General features: G+C 42.7%; 1 protein-coding gene across 1 annotated transcript in view; it reads right to left on the minus strand.

Moving 5' to 3' along the window:
• Positions 1-508: 508 nt before the first annotated feature.
• Positions 509-15,703, minus strand: part of LOC121457449 (transmembrane protein 180-like) — a 31,458-nt gene continuing 16,263 nt past the window's right edge. Inside the window, exons 5-6 of the mRNA XM_041666114.1 lie at positions 13,765-13,887; positions 509-641 (exon numbers count right to left, since the gene is read on the minus strand). Of these exons, the coding sequence (XP_041522048.1) occupies positions 509-641; positions 13,765-13,887 (256 nt within the window). The remainder of the gene's footprint in view (positions 642-13,764; positions 13,888-15,703) is intronic.

A 15,703-nucleotide genomic window follows, 5' to 3' on the forward strand; every position in this document is an offset into this window, starting at 1 on the left:
GACCTGTAATCCCAGCTGCTTGGGAGGCTGCCAGAGTTACAGTGTGAGTTCAAAGCAAGCCGGGACAACTTAATGAAACGCTGACACAAAATAAAAAAACATTTTTACAATGAGGCTCAGCAGTAGAACGTTTGCCTCCACGCGAAAGAGTCCTAGAAAGGAGGAGGAAAGAATGCTGGCTTTCACAAAATTTGCCAAAGAAGCAATATGAGGTTTGAAGAACTTTTAAGGGTGGTGTGTACTGACCAGCCCACTCGAGGAACACAAGGCGATGGTTTGGCGGTGAAGAGTTGCAGGACCGAGGCTTCTGAATGCCAGGAAACAGCCTACGGAGAGGCCATAACTCAGAGAGTAAAAAGCTCCCAAAACACGCTGTTTTATTTGCTTTGGTTGTTAAACAAATGGGAGGGTGTAAAGATCACTTCTGCCCTTGAGCGCAGCACAACGTCTAAGAACTGACAAGCCCTTGAAGGAGCGCTGCAACCGCCGCCCAGCAGGGCCGCTGTGCTTACACAGTGCCTGAGTAGTCTGCTCTGTTCCTGATGGAGAAGGAGCTCCAAGTCAGAATCTGCACTGTTGCGATGCCCAGCGGGACCACACACACCAAACTAAACATGGTGTCTTGAAGATCTAAAAGTATTCTAGGGGAAAAGATATACATCAGTTAATTTTTCTCCAGAAGCTTCTTTTCTTATTAATTCAAAGCTAGTTAACACATGGTATTCAGTAACATTTTTCTCTAGTAGCTCATTTAACAAGAAAGAGACATTGTGTTGTATAGTTTTGGTTCTTTCAAGTCCCTGAGTAATTTCTTCCTCCTAGTTGCACATAGGAAAGGAAGGTGACATGTGAACTTGTGATTGGTCCCTGCTGACAAGTAATGCCTCTACTATACAGAATCACCTGCCATGCATGGGTGGATAGAGGACAGAGTCCAGGACACAGCAGAGACTTTGAGTGTACCCTCAGGCTAGGCCTGGTAGTATATGCTTGCAATCCCAGCCCTCAGGAAGCTGAGGTAGGAAGTCTGTGTGTGGGTTTGAAGCTAGTGTGGACTACATAGGAAGTTCTAGGCCAATCTAGGACTGCACAGCAAGCAAGACCTTGTCTGAAAGAAAAACAGTGGAGAATTATATTCCTGGGCCTGATGGTCCAGTAGCTCAGAGCTACTGGAAAGCTGGGGCAAGAGGACTGAAAGTTCAGGGACTGTCTGAGCTTCAGAGACACAAGCATCCTCGAATGCCTTCAGTCTTGAAATATCTGCCAAGCTTTATAAAAAGTGGGTGAGTTTGGACATTCATTTATAGAACGTATGATGGCTATAAAAGTGGTATGATGGAATTTCTCAGGGTGACAGACAAGAGCCCTCTTTTTCAGAAGGTTTACCTGTTTTTGGCAAGGGGAGTCTAGAAAAGGCTTCTCAGAGAAAGTATATAAACAGTTCTGGAAAACGCAACATGTTGGCGAGAAGGCTTCTGTCTAGACTAGCATATGCAAACACTGCAGCCGTATCTGCCTCCCCTCTGAGAGCCCTGTCATAAGATGTTCTTGGTTCTCTGGTCTGGTTACACTTGTTGGGTGTGGCTGTCCCTCTGAGCCCTCATCATTAACCCTGCTCTTCACCTCGACTCCACCTGATCCAAACACTGATTGCTACCCACCGACTTCCACTTTTCCTGTGCTTCTCCTAGCGTACTGAGACAACCACCAGGGCCAAGGTCAGCAGCTAGACTGCTTACAGTATCCAGGTAGAGGGCTCATTGCTATTCTGCCCAAACGCTCTGGGGAAAACTTCATTTCTAGAACCATGTAGTATTTTGTTGTCTCAGAATTCCCTCATTTAAGAAAAATCCTCTGTGAGCTGGGTGGTGGTGGCACATGCCTTTAATCCCAGCACTTGGGAGGCAGAGGCAGGTGGATCTCTGTGAATTTGAGGCCAGCCTGGTCTACAGAGTGAGTTTCAGGACAGGCTCCAAAGCTACATAGAGAAACCCTGTCTCGAAAAAACAAAAACAAAAAAAAAAGAAGAAGAAAGGAAGAAAGGAAGGAAGGAAAAATTCTCTGTGGAGTCAAAAACCAAGAACTAAATGCAGAAACTCAAGACCATTCTCCCAGTTTCACAGACTTTAACTTTAAGTGATGTAACTTAATTTTATAATGATTACATTTCAAACCAACAAAAATATAGAAATTAAAGAATACCCTATATCCAGGTATAATAAATGCCAAAATAAAACATGATTGACAAATCAAAAAAGAAAGAGAGAAAAGAAAAAAGAAAAGAAAAGAAAAATTCTCTCAGGCTGGAGAGCTTGTTCAGCGATTTAAACGCTAGGCTTACAACCAAAAACATAAGAAAAATCTTCTCCCCTCTTTCACAGGAGACCTGTCTCTGTCCTCAAGACTTGGTGGGGCCTAACTGCTCCACTCCAGCCCCAACAGCCAGATATTATTCTGGCCTCATCAGAGGAAGTCGTGCTTTTGCGACCACCTCCAGCCTCGGTGATAGGCGTGTGACTCCCTTGCGCCTCTCAGGATCTGCTTGAGGACTCTGGATGTGCTGCTCTATCAAAGGTGTTCATTTTTGCACAGCCTGAAGCTGCATAGTCAGTAAACCCGGAGCTACATTGCCACCGAGTGGTAAGAGCTTGAAGCCAAAACAGAGAGGTCAAAGGATCCTGACATTAACTGAGATCCAGTTCTGCTGGACTTTTCCCACATAACCAGGAGGACCCTGTTCTATTGAGGCTAGCCTGCACTACATCTGGTCCTGTTCTATTGGGGCTAGCCTGCACTACATCTGGGTCTGTTCTGTGAGGCTAGCCTGCACTACATCTCTGCCCCTGTAGCCACCGTGGCCTGAAAACCATGGCTTTCCAGCTGGCACTTGTGCCCATGTTACTATAGATTAGCTACTTCGATCAGGCTGGGTGAAGGTGCTATGTAATTGGCCACAGCCGATTAAGACAAAGAGGTTTGAAGTAGCTGAGCACAGATTTCCAGAATGGGAGCATGAGGTCATGACTGCGCTTTTGAACTTGAGGCTGTAGGTGCTCATAAACGTGAGGCATCGCTTACCAGCCTTGGCTGTTAATTGATCTGAACCACATGACACACTAGACGGGAGACAATGGGAACAAAATGCCAAGAGGTAATGGAAACCTAAGCTCCGCTTTGAAACAGAATCACGTCTCTAATAAAAGAGAGAAAGGAAGTGGCCCTAATCAAGCCTTTACAGAGGGGGGCGCAGCTAAGAGCTGCTTGCTAGTCACAGAATTATTACAATATGTGCTTTATGAAAAGGCCGGTTTCTGCTTGGCAGAGGCACCTCTGTGTTCTGATCTCAGTCTTTCATTAGCAACAGGAGCCCATTATCCTTCAGCATTCTCTGGTTATAACAGATTCCAGCTTCAGAATTATCAAGAAATTGGACTCCAGCTGCCAGGGCCTCTCTCTGGGAGATTTTCCACTTCTGCGAAGGACGTCTTTTTTCCCTGGGGAGAAGGGTCTGGAGAACACCTGCAGTGGTTTGCACAGTCACAGCCTCTCGTGCACATGCTGACTTGGGCTCAGAGACGCTAGAGAGATGGCTTTGCAGGCAGTGAGCACATGCTGCTCAAACACGGGGACCTAAGTTTGCATGCCAGTACCATGTAAAAAGAAACAAAAAAGCTGGGCATAGGCACTCACACCTGTAACCCAGTGCTGAGGTTTGGCAGTGAGAAGGATGGATGGGGCTTTCTGGCTGCCAGGTTTAATGAGAGGCTCTGTCTCAAAGAGTATAGCGTGATACAGAAGGACAGCCAATAGCCTCCTCTGGCCTTTGTGCCTGTGTACCTGCATACACATGCATATAACACAGAGGGGGGGGGAGGGAGGGGGAGGGAGAGAGAGAGAGAGAGAGAGAGAGAGAGAGAGAGAGAGAATATCTTAGACTACATGCTCAAAGGCAGCAGAGGAACAATCATTCCAGTGAATCTTACAACCTGACAACTATCCTGCTGGGCTGCTGCTGCTGCTGCTGCTGCTGCTGCTGCTGCTGCTGCTGCTGCTGCTGCTGGTGGTGGTGGTGGTGGTAGGTGGTCTGTGAGGAACACTTAAGCTTTTGTTGCAGTCACTAAATGGCTTCACACTTTCCAAAGTACCTGTGAGTTCCCCATTACTTCACAGGCTCTCTTGAAGCTCTTCAAAGATTTGTCTTTCAGGTTCTTTTATTTTCTCAAAATGGGGTTTTACTGCAGCTGGCTTGGAGCTTGCTACATACATCAAACTGCCTCAAACTTGAGGCAGTCCTGAGATAACAGGCATCCACCATGCCTAGCTTTTTCTCTCTCAAGATTTCTTCTCCTAAAATTTTATTCCAAGTCAAGGACATGATTTTAGAGAATTTATTCAGCTCTCTCTACTGGAATATGGATGAAGCCATCGACTAATTAGGCTAGTGTACCGTCACGATGACTTCACCTCTCCTTTCCACCTTACTAACTGTGGTGCTCTGAATGAAAGTGGCCCCCACAGGCTCATACACCTGGTTTCCAGTTAGTTGGTGGACTGTCAGGAAGGACTGGGAGGTGGGTTTGTTGGAGGAGGTATGTCACTGGGGGTGCTCTGAAATTTCAAAAAAACATGCCAGGTCCAGTGCACTCTCTCTCTCTCTCCTCTCTCTCTCTCTCTCTCTCTCTCTCTCTCTCTCTCTGCCTCCATTTTGGAGATCAGATGTAAGCTCTTGGCTACTGCTCCAGCAATATGCCTGCCTGCCTGCTGCTATATTCCTTACCATGTTGATCATGGACTCACCCTCTGAACTGTAAACAAGCCCCCCAATTAAATGTTTCCTTTTATAAGTTGCCTTGGTTAGCGGAGCGGTGGTGGCGCACGCCTTTAATCCCAGCACTCGGGAGGCAGAGGCAGGTGGATCTCTGTGAGTTCGAGGCCAACCTGGTCTACAAGAGCTAGTTCCAGGACAGGCTCCAAAGCTACAGAGAAACTCTGTCTCGAAAAACAAAATAAAATAAAACATTTCTTAAGGAAAGCAACATGGCTCAGGGAGTCACATTTGATCCTGGGGACACACAGTGGAAAGACAGAACTGACTCCCACAAGTTGTCCTCCACCCTCCCCAGTTCCACCATGGCATGCGCTCATTCATTCATTCATAAGCTGTGTTTATGCTTTTTTCATCAAATATTTATACACATTTGCTGCATTAGGTTCTTGGAATACAGAGCAAATAATAATCTTGGCACACAACAGGCCTTACCTTCTAGCAGAATCAGAGAAACCATAAACAAATGTATTTAATTTTAGTGTGTAATTATAATGGCATTTCTCCATATGAGAAAATTTCATGTGCCCCATTTTCTCTCATAATTTTCTCCTTTCAAGAGAAAATAACTACCTAACTGTAGCTAATAACATTCCAAAACATTACCATCTGGTACGCCTTGCTCTTTTAACTTACGCCTGCTGAGTCATTTGCAGAGTCAGCTTTATGAAGTAAAGGGGGCATAATCCAAGCTATCATGCTGGCACCTCAAATTCAGTTACAATTAGACTCTTCCTAATCACAAAGCTTAAGTGAAGCCTGCCTCCTCTCTGCTCTCCTTTTCCCTGTTTATATCATCTCTAAAAGGCATGAAATTACTGGGGCTGCATCCATGAAATAACTTTTATTGCCAGTCATTAAAAACAGGCAACCCTATCAATGGAGCTGTAAGTTGAGTCAGTATCAGTGCTCATCCCTGCTAAGGAAAGGCATGCTCAGGTTGGAAAGGGCCAAAGAGACATCAGGTCTACCAGGCAAGATAGTCTGTTTAGACTTAGAGTCAGGAAAACTCACTGATATACAGACTGTTGCTACCGTAGGATCAGAGAGGAAATATCCCCTTTCACTAGGTCAATTTTCCAAGAAGAATAGTTGTCTTAAGGGTGGGCGTGGAAGTACAGGCCTGTAATCTCAATACATGGGAGGTTTAGGCAGGAAATCACAAATTGAAGGCTGGTCTACATCACATAGCAAGACCTACATCAAAAGCAGAGATAAGAATAGGGAAGGGCCAGGCGGTGGTGGCGCACGCCTTTAATCCCAGCACTCGGGAGGCAGAGACAGGCGGATCTCTGTGAGTTCGAGGCCAGCCTGGACTACAAGAGCTAGTTCCAGGACAGGAACCAAAAGCTACGGAGAAACCCTGTCTCGAAAAATCCAAAAAAAAAAAAAAAAAAAAAAAAAAAAGAATAGGGAAGGAACCAATATCGCAGATTTTTTCCCCCACAGTTCTAGAAGGTAGAAGTCCAAGACGAAAGAGTCAGCTTGGTTAGACTTTAGAAGAAGTTTTCTACTTGCTTGCAGACAGAAAGTGAATATTGAGTATTGTCCTGTGAATATTGGACTTAGAATCTTGCATTGACAGCCCCTGGAATCCATGTCCTTGCATGGTAGAGATGTACAGCAGACAGAGAACATATATTTATATCTTCTTTCTCCCTTCCCCTGTGTGTGTGTGTGTGTGTGTGTGCACATGTGTGCTAACTAGGAATCAAACCTAGGCCTTCACATATGCTGACAATGCACATGCTGTTTATCAATGAGCAATGTCCAGAACCCTTACCTCTCTTCTTTCCAGGGCATTTATCCTCTCATGTAGGCCCCACATTCATGACCTTCTCTAAACTTATTCACTTTCCAGAGTCCCTATCACCTGATATTGACCATTGTGAGTTGGGACTTTAGAATATGAGCTTTGAGCAGACTCAGTTCAGTACACAGTATCCTGTTTAACATGCTTTCTTGCATCGCTACTAATTTCCTTAACAGTATACACCAAGGCACAGCCATGACAAAGTTACATAGCTAGTGAGTTTGGACCTGGAACTGAAATTTCTACCTATGAAAATTTATCTCAACTAAAAAGTCTCTCCAAGAAAAGGAATGGTACCTCTTCTCTATTTTTAAGGAAAAGAACAAATTAACCAGTTTTTAAGACGGTTGTGCTTTTTCTGTGGAAATGAGTTGAGATATTCTTGAGTACCAAGGATCTCACAACTGGTTATGATCATAGTACAGTCTTGAAAGTGGAACTGAGCCAGACGGTAATCCCAGCACTCGGGAGGCAAAGGCAGGCGGATCTCTGTGAGTTCGAGGCCAGCCTAGTCTACAAGAGCTAGTTCCAGGACAGGCTTCGAAGCTACAGAGAAACCCTGTCTTGAAAAACCAAAAAAAGAAAATAGAAAGAAAGAAAAGAAAAAAGGAAGGAAGAAGGGAGGGAAGGAAAAAAGAGAAAATATATGATGCACTGCACACCTACTTTTCCTTTCCCAGAGGTTGAAAGATTTTGTTCATGCTTCCATCTATGAAGACGATAGGAGATGGATGAAATAACTTAGTATTTCTCCAGAAAACACCCTAAGGTTGATACTCCCTCCTTTGGATTAAATAATTTCCCTTTGCAATGGAACACTAGGTCAATTTACAGAAGTAAATAGGAAATGCTATGGGTGAAAAATATTGACCATGATTCTACAGAAAAAAAAAACAAAGTATATATATTTCTATGGTTCTAGAATTCTCTCCTCCCCCCAAAATTTCTCTGACATGGTATCAGTAAACAAATGCAGCCTTGACTGTAATCTTCTTGACCAGATGTTCTTAATTTAAAACGATGCAAACACTTGTATCTACTATAGTTAGAGCCTAGACTTAAACGACACTGGCTCAAATTAAGTGCTTATCTCTATGTTCCTAACCTTCCATGTGCTCATATGTACTTCATATGTATTTTGCCAGCTTTCAATGCTGTCTTTCCAATGCACAATGCTGAGGAAGGGTAGCCTTATATGGCCTAGCACTCTCTATGTAGACAAGGCTAGCCTTAAATTCATCAAAATCTCGTCTCTGCCTTCCAAGTACTAGGAATAAAGCATGTGTAGGGTCAAAGGCATGTTCTACTACACCTGGTTATTTCATTTCTCTTTAGAACCAAATGATATTTATATTATTTTATATATGTATCAGACTTTCATTATCCATTTATTTGTAAAAAGAAATACAAGTTGGTTCTAACTCATTGCTATATATAGTAAAGAGAGCAGCAATAACTGTGGATATGCAAATATCTCTATGGTAGGATATATAGTTCACAAGGAATGTTGCATATGTAACCTTTTTTGTTTGTTTGTTTGTTTTGTTTTGTTTTGTTTTGTTTGTTGAGACAGGGTTTCTCTGTGTAGCTCTGACTGTCCTGGAACTCACTCTGTAAACCAGGATGGCCTTGAACTCACAGAGATCCACCTGCCTCTGCTGTAATTAAAGGCATGCCCCTGCATTGCCTGACTCATTTATAATTTTTAACAACACACTTGTATGACTTGGGGTGAACCTCAATGGTAGAGCATTTACCCAGCGTGTCCCAAGCTCTGGGTCACATTTATAGCATTGAGAAGAAAAGGAAGAAAGAGGTTTCTGTCCCACCCGGTCCCACAGACATTCAGTCCCAAAGAAACACACAGAGGTCTATGTAAATTATAAACTGGCTGACCTGTTAGCTCAGGCTTCTTATTAGTTCTTATAACTTATATTAGCCCATAATTCTGGTCTGTGTTAGCCACGTGGCTTGGTATCTTTTATCAGTGAGGCATTCTCATCTTGCTTCCTCTGCGTCTGGATTAAGACTGCAGACTGACCGTTTTCTCTTCCCAGAATTCTCCTGTTCTTGTCGCCCCATCTCTACTTCTTGCCTGGTCACCCTGCCTATACTTTCTGCCTGGCTACTGGCCAATCAGCCTTTTACTAAATTAATACAAGTGATAGTGTACAAGACCATTGTCTCACAACAGAAATATGCTTGTATATAAACCAGATTGATCACAAAAAGCCACTATCCCTTTTTGTCTTGGTTTGGTTTGCATCTTTAGATAGGTTCTTACACTATAGCTCAGACGTGCCTGGAACTCACTATGTAGTACAGGCTGGCTTCAAACTCATGGCAACCCTCCTGCTTCCACCTCCTGTGAGTTAATATTATAGGTATGAGCCATCATACCTAGCAAAAGCTCTTTCTTAAATAATAAATTTTATTAACAAATTATCTACAACATGCCAGTAGATGACAGTGTAATCCAGTGAACAGAACTGGGAGCCTATGACCCGTGGTGAAAATGAACCTTTGAATTCCTAATGTCCCGTGGAGCATCAGGAGCTCAGCCAGGACTGCAGGGCACTGCTGGCACATGGTTACAGGCATGGTTACACATCCAGTGCAAGTAGCCAATCACAAGCCCGTGTTCCTTTGCAGTTGCGGCTTTTTTTTTTTAAATATTTATTTATTATGTATACAATATTCTGTTTTGCGTGTATGTCTCCAGGCCAGAAGAGGGCACCAGACCTCATTACAGATGGTTGTGAGCCACCATGTGGTTGCTGGGAATTGAACTCAGGACCTTTGGAAGAGCAGGCGATGCTCTTAACCACTGAGCCATCTCTCCAGCCCCCAGTTGCGGCTTTTCTAACCTCTGGACTTGGCTGAGTGTACTAGACTTGCCCTTCTACCTTCCTAATGCCATGTAAGCAGAGAGGGATCAAACCTTAGGACTCTAGCTCCTAGCTCAGTATTAACACGGCAGAAATTCCATAAATGCCTGCCAAGAAAGAACACAAATCTACTTAGTTGAGCAAATGGAAGGAGACGGTCTTTTCTACAAAATCCTATTGTATTGAGCAATCTCTTGGGTAATACGAGGGTGACTTATGCTATAATTTCAAAACTATCTCTTTATGTTTGCAATGCTAGGGATTGTCTCTCACACACACTTGGCAAGTAATTTACCACTGAACCACATTCCCAGAGTTCACATAATTTTTTTAGTAGCAGTTACACATGCTCGCACACTCACGCGTGCACACACACACAAATGTAATTTAAAAAAAGAAGTAAATATATACATTAAACATATAGTAAAATAATTTGTCTGGCAGAAAGTATTTTTATTTTCTTTTTCTTTGAAAGGTCTTACTGTAGTCTAGGCTGGCCTGGAACTCACTATGTAGCCCAACCTGGCCTAAAGCCCATACAATCTCCTGCCTCAGCTTCTAAAGTACTGGCATTACCACTACATTTAGCTCAGAAATAACACTTCTTTAATTCCATTGAGGAATTCAGAATATCTTTTAAAGGGGGTCAAGGGAAACGTACTAGTCCTAAGTAAACTGGTTCTATACACTGGAGCAGTTGGCAAAGAATTAGATGCTATTTTGGGTGGGTGTAGTGGCATACACCTTTAATCCCAGCACTTAGGAGACAGATGAATCTCTGAGTTCAAAACCAGCCTGGTCTACTAGTAAACTCTAAGACAGGTAGCACTACAAAGAGGGACCCTGTCTCCAAAAAAAGGGGGAGAAGACAAAAGAATGAACAAAGGAAGGAAGGAAGGAAGGAAGGAAGGAGAAAAGAATCAAATGCTAGGAAGCTTATCTGCTAGAGTGACATTTATTTCAACAGACATATTTGCTCAGTTCTTCACACTGGTGGAGCTTAATGGGTTTTGTATGTCCCCCCGCCCCACACACACACTCATAGGTTTCTCTGCCGAGGCAGTAAGTCAGATCAAGCTGATTTGAAAAAGTAAGCAACAGGTTTATTTGATCAAAGCAATTCTCAGGCGGGTTCTCCAGTCCCAGAGATCGAGACCAGAGACACTACACCCACAAATGAAAGCAAGGAGACTTTCTAGATTGTAGGTGCAGCACAATGACATGTCTGCCATAAGCTGGGTTTGTGTCCAAGTACAGTCAAAATCTGAACACTTGGGCGACTGGCAACCTCAGGAGAGGAAACTGCAGTAGACCCCAAGAATGCAGAACTGGACTTTCTGGCACCTTGCCTTTGTTCAGAGACTCTATGAATAGGCAGGATTTGGAGAGAGAGAGAGACAGAAAATGGGGCTTTCTGGATCATGCAACTCAGCAAAGTACACCTGCTAAGTGCTACAGTTAGTTTCTGGACTTTGAGGTTGCATGAGCCTCATGAGGCCACGAGAGGCCAAGGTTTTGTTATCGCGTAAAAGATAAAAGATATTCAAGTGCCTGTATGAGCTTGTATCTCTGGGAAAGCTTACAGTATCACAAAACTGGTTTGCCAACATGTCAGGCTGCCAGCGTGTCAGTTGCTGAGCCAACAAGAATTAGTGTTCAGAGCTGCTGTTCCCAAGGCTATAAATCTCCAGATTCCTCACCTTGACTGCTCAAGGGGAAAGGTGGGGAGCTTTATAAGGTGCTGGTGGCTGTATTACACCTTCTGAATTCCTGGCTGACTTGGTCTGGGGTGTGACCTGGCCGTTGGAACTTGTGCTTCTACACATGGGCTTGAGAAGTTTGTGGGGCCTTTGTGGTTTTTGAGAACACAGATAATTCAGAGCAAGTTAAACACACCTATTCTTCCTCCCTTCCCTTGCTGTCACAACTCTCTAAGAATAAGCTAATATAGGAGATACATGGCCATGAGACTCATCAACACAGTCTGTCTTCTCCTACTACAGTTACCGTAGCTTCCCACCATGAACTTGCTTGAGGCTTTTAATGCTACCTACCTTTACAGAAACTCTTCCAGTAAGAAAAACAGTCACCTAGTACATGGAGAAGCTGAGAATTATGCAAGTATTCCTGTACATTCTACAGAAAAGATAGGGATGCTACTCGAAGTCCTGAGTTCAATCCCCGGTACCACAAAAACAAAAGCTACCAGATTATACCAACACCACAGAAAAAGTACTGTATAGAAGTGTGTGTTCATCTCAGAAAGCCCAGCACTTGGGAAGCCGAGGCAAGAAGATTAAGAGGTCCTGGTCAGAGGCCAGAAAGATGGCTCGGTAGGTAAAGGTGCTTGTTGCTAAGACTGACAAGTTCAATTCCTGGTACCCACATAAAGAAAGAACAAACTCTTGTCGTAGAATGTGTACGTATGGTTGCTGTTACACACACACACACACACACACACACACACTCATTGAATAATCAAATGTACAAAGTTTTTATAAATAAATATGTACAATATTGATTATTTAATCTAAGAGGTGACTTTATAAATTTTCTCTGTATTTTAATTACTATTTTGTGTCTTTAAATTTTTTCATAACAAAAAGTTGTGAGAAAAAATATGTCTGGATTGACAAGCAGAAAATAGAAACACTATCAATATGTGCTGAAGCTAATGCATTCAGATGCGGAGAGCTGACTCTGTGTGATCATGGCCAAACTTTATCTTTTTTTCTGTTTGTTTGTTTGTTTTTCAAGACAGGGTTTCTTGGCTTCTGAGTAGCTATGGAGCCAGTCCTGGAACTCGCTCTGTAGACCAGGCTGACCTCAAACTCACAGAGATCCGCCTGCCTCTACTTCCCAAGTGCTGGGATTAAAGGTGTACACCACTACTGCCCAGCCAAATTTTATATTTTCATGTATTTGAAGATGTTCATAATAAGGTGTTGGAGGGAGAAGTTGTGACAAAACTTAGAAAAACCATAAAAATGACATAAAAAAAAAAACTACGGGGACTAAAAAGTACTATAAAAAGACTGAAAAATACTCTAACATGCCAAAGTCAATGTCTTTCTTATCTACAAGCAATAATTACAAATGGAATGTTACTTATATTAGCGCCCCATAAATATAAAATATTTAGATAGAAGCCTGAAAAAATAAGCAAGATCTACAGAAGGAAAACTACAAAACTCTGACAGAAGACATCACAGAAGGAAGAAATGATCCCTGCTCATAACAGGGAGCTGCAGTCTTGGTATGTGTCAATTCTTCCCACTTGGATCTGTGGATTCACTCTCCCATGAGTGTTCCCTGACCTTAGGCAGACTGGGGTAGGGAGCTCTCTTCCACATAATCGTAGTACCAGTATATTTCTGGTAGGATCCTTTTTATTTCTGTGGTACTGAAGATCAAACCCAGAGCTTTCAGGCTGCTAGGTAAGTGCTCTACCACTCAGCTATCTTCCCTAGAGCCCTATGGACACTCCTTATTTGTATTTTATTCTAGTACTGTTTTATCTATCCTGTAAGCAAGGCCTCAGAAACAAACAACAATGAATTAGTAGACAACGCAAAATACATAATCACTATATAGCTTTGTGTGAATTATACAAACATATGCAATATATGTGATTTCAATAATAATACAAAAGCTATGGACTGAGGGATGGCTCAATGGTGAAAAGCACTGGCTGTTTTTCCGGAGGATCTGGGTTCAGGTCCCAGGACCCACATGACGGCTCACAACTGTCTGTAACTCCATCTCCAGGGAATTTGACAGCCTTACCAGATCCACATGCAGACAAAATGCCAGTGAACATAAAATAAAAATAAATCATAGAGCATTGTTTGAAATTTTTTTATAAAAGCTATCCCATAGCTCTTTAACACAATGCTTTTTATCATAGTTCATTTGAGATGTATGAGTTAATAGCAAACAATATCCAAAGTCCAAGACAATTTCTTTTTTTTGGTTTTTTTGTTTGTTTGTTTTTTGTTTTGTTTTGTTTTGTTTTGAGACAGGGTTTCTCTGTAGCTTTGGAGCCTGTACTGGAACTAGCTCTTGTAGACCAGGCTGGGCTCGAACTCACAGAGATCTACCTGCGTCTGCCTCCCGAGTGCTGGGATTAAAGGTATGCGCCACCACCCTGCGGGCCAAGACTAATAGCTAATAAGAAAGGGTGAATTTACTTGCATGGCAGCAAATGTTTTGGGTTTTTTTGTTTTGTTTTTCACTACCTGCTGTTTGGATCTCCATACCCATACTGGTTTAGCTTTGACAATATCAACATAGGAGCTAAAGACTGGGCAGGTCTGGTAAACAAAGCACCGATGCCGAAAACCATCAAGGAAAGGGGAGACCTGAAACAGACAAAAATAGCATCGGTCTTGATGTAAATCACATTCGTTGCATTTCTTCTTCATCTTTGAGACAGTGTGTCTCACTATGTAGCTCTGGCATGTTGTCTAGAATTCATTCAGTAAACCAGGCTAGCCTTGAACTCACAGAGACCCACCTGCTCTGCCTCCCAAGTACTGGGAATAAAGGTGTGCTCCACTGGCCAGCACATCTATTGTATTCTGTACTCAAGTATGTATGCATATCTATATGTGAAGGGCCTCTTCATGTATGAAGTTCCCTTTGACTTAAGTAAACAACTGTAGAAATAGCTTAGTGATTATAAAATAAATATTAATTCCTTAGTTTAAGGGGTAATAGAATTCAACTACTTTATTGTTGTTCTTTTGTTGTTTTTATTTGTTTGAAACAGACTATGTAGCCCAGGCTGAACTTCAACTCACTACGTAGCACAGTCGGATCCTGAACTTGAGGTGATGCTTCTGCATCAGCCTCCACATTGCTAGGATTACTGGTGTGAGTCACAACACACAGCTATTTACTGAGACAAGGTCTTGCTATATGGCTGGCCTAGAGCTCAAGTGATCATCCTGCCGTAATCTACTGAGTGACTGAGTCTTCAGGAAGGTGCCACTATGCTTACCTGACAGTAGGCAGCCATATGGTACTTATACATGTTGGCATTTGGTAAATGTTGATGCATTACAATTCATACAACATAAAACAAACTGAGATTTCACTTTGGTTCCTCAGCTTTAACCCTGATGTAGCAATGGCTGTGGGAACCTAAGCAGTAAAAATTATGATGTTCTTTCAAAAATATGAAAATATTGCCAGGGGTGAGCGGTGGAAAGGGTAGAGCACTTGTCTAGCATGTGCAAAGCCCTGAGGGTCAAACCACAGTATTGGAAACCAGGAAAAGAAAAGGCTGCCCAGGATGAATAAGCATGAACACCCTATGATATTCTGCTCCCTTGGTCCCAGAGACAGTCATTAAGATCATCACCTTGGTGTTGTAGAATATTAGTTTCAGGTGCGTTACACTTGTTTATGCTGTGGAATATGTGTTTAATGATGCAAAGATGTGTTGCATTCTTTTATGTTGCATTTGTTTAACTCTGTAAAGCTGTGTTACTTTGCCTGCCTAAAACACCTGACTGGTCTGATAAAGAGCTGAATGGCCAATAGCTAGGCAAGAGAGAGAAACAGGCAGGGCTGGCAGGCAGAGAGAATAAATAGGAGGAGAAATCTAGGAAGGAGCAAGGAGCAAGAAAAGGAGATGGAGAGGAAGATACTATGGACCAGCCACCCAGCCATACACCTAGCCATGGAGTAATGAGGAAAGAAAGATATATAGAATAAAGAAAGGTAAAAAGCTCAGAGGCAAAATGTTGTTAAAGAGAAATGGGATAATTTAAGTTAGAAAAGTTGGATAGAAACAAGCCAAGCTAAGACTGGGCATTTATAAGAATAAGTCTTCATGTATTTATTTGGGAGTTGGGTGGTGAGCCCCCAAAGATTAAAAAAAAAACTACACTCTGGTATATATTTATGGTATCAACATAACTAAGCTATAGAGACTCTCGTAAGTCCTGTCTGTGTGACATTTTGTACTTGAGATCTGAATTTAATGCCATGGGGTGGTGGCGCACACCTTTAATCCCAGCACTTGGGAGGCAGAGGCAGGTGGATCTCAGTGAATTTGAGGCCAGTCTGGTCTACCAAACAGTTCCAGGACAGCCAGGACTGTTACATGGAGAAATCCTGTCTCAAAAAACCAGAAAAAGAAAGGAAGGAAGGAAGGAAGGAAGGAAAGAA

This window comes from Microtus oregoni, unplaced genomic scaffold (genome assembly GCF_018167655.1).
Source record: "Microtus oregoni isolate MIOR12 unplaced genomic scaffold, Mior012 000016F_ref0000370, whole genome shotgun sequence".
Classification (NCBI taxonomy): Eukaryota; Metazoa; Chordata; class Mammalia; order Rodentia; family Cricetidae; genus Microtus; species Microtus oregoni.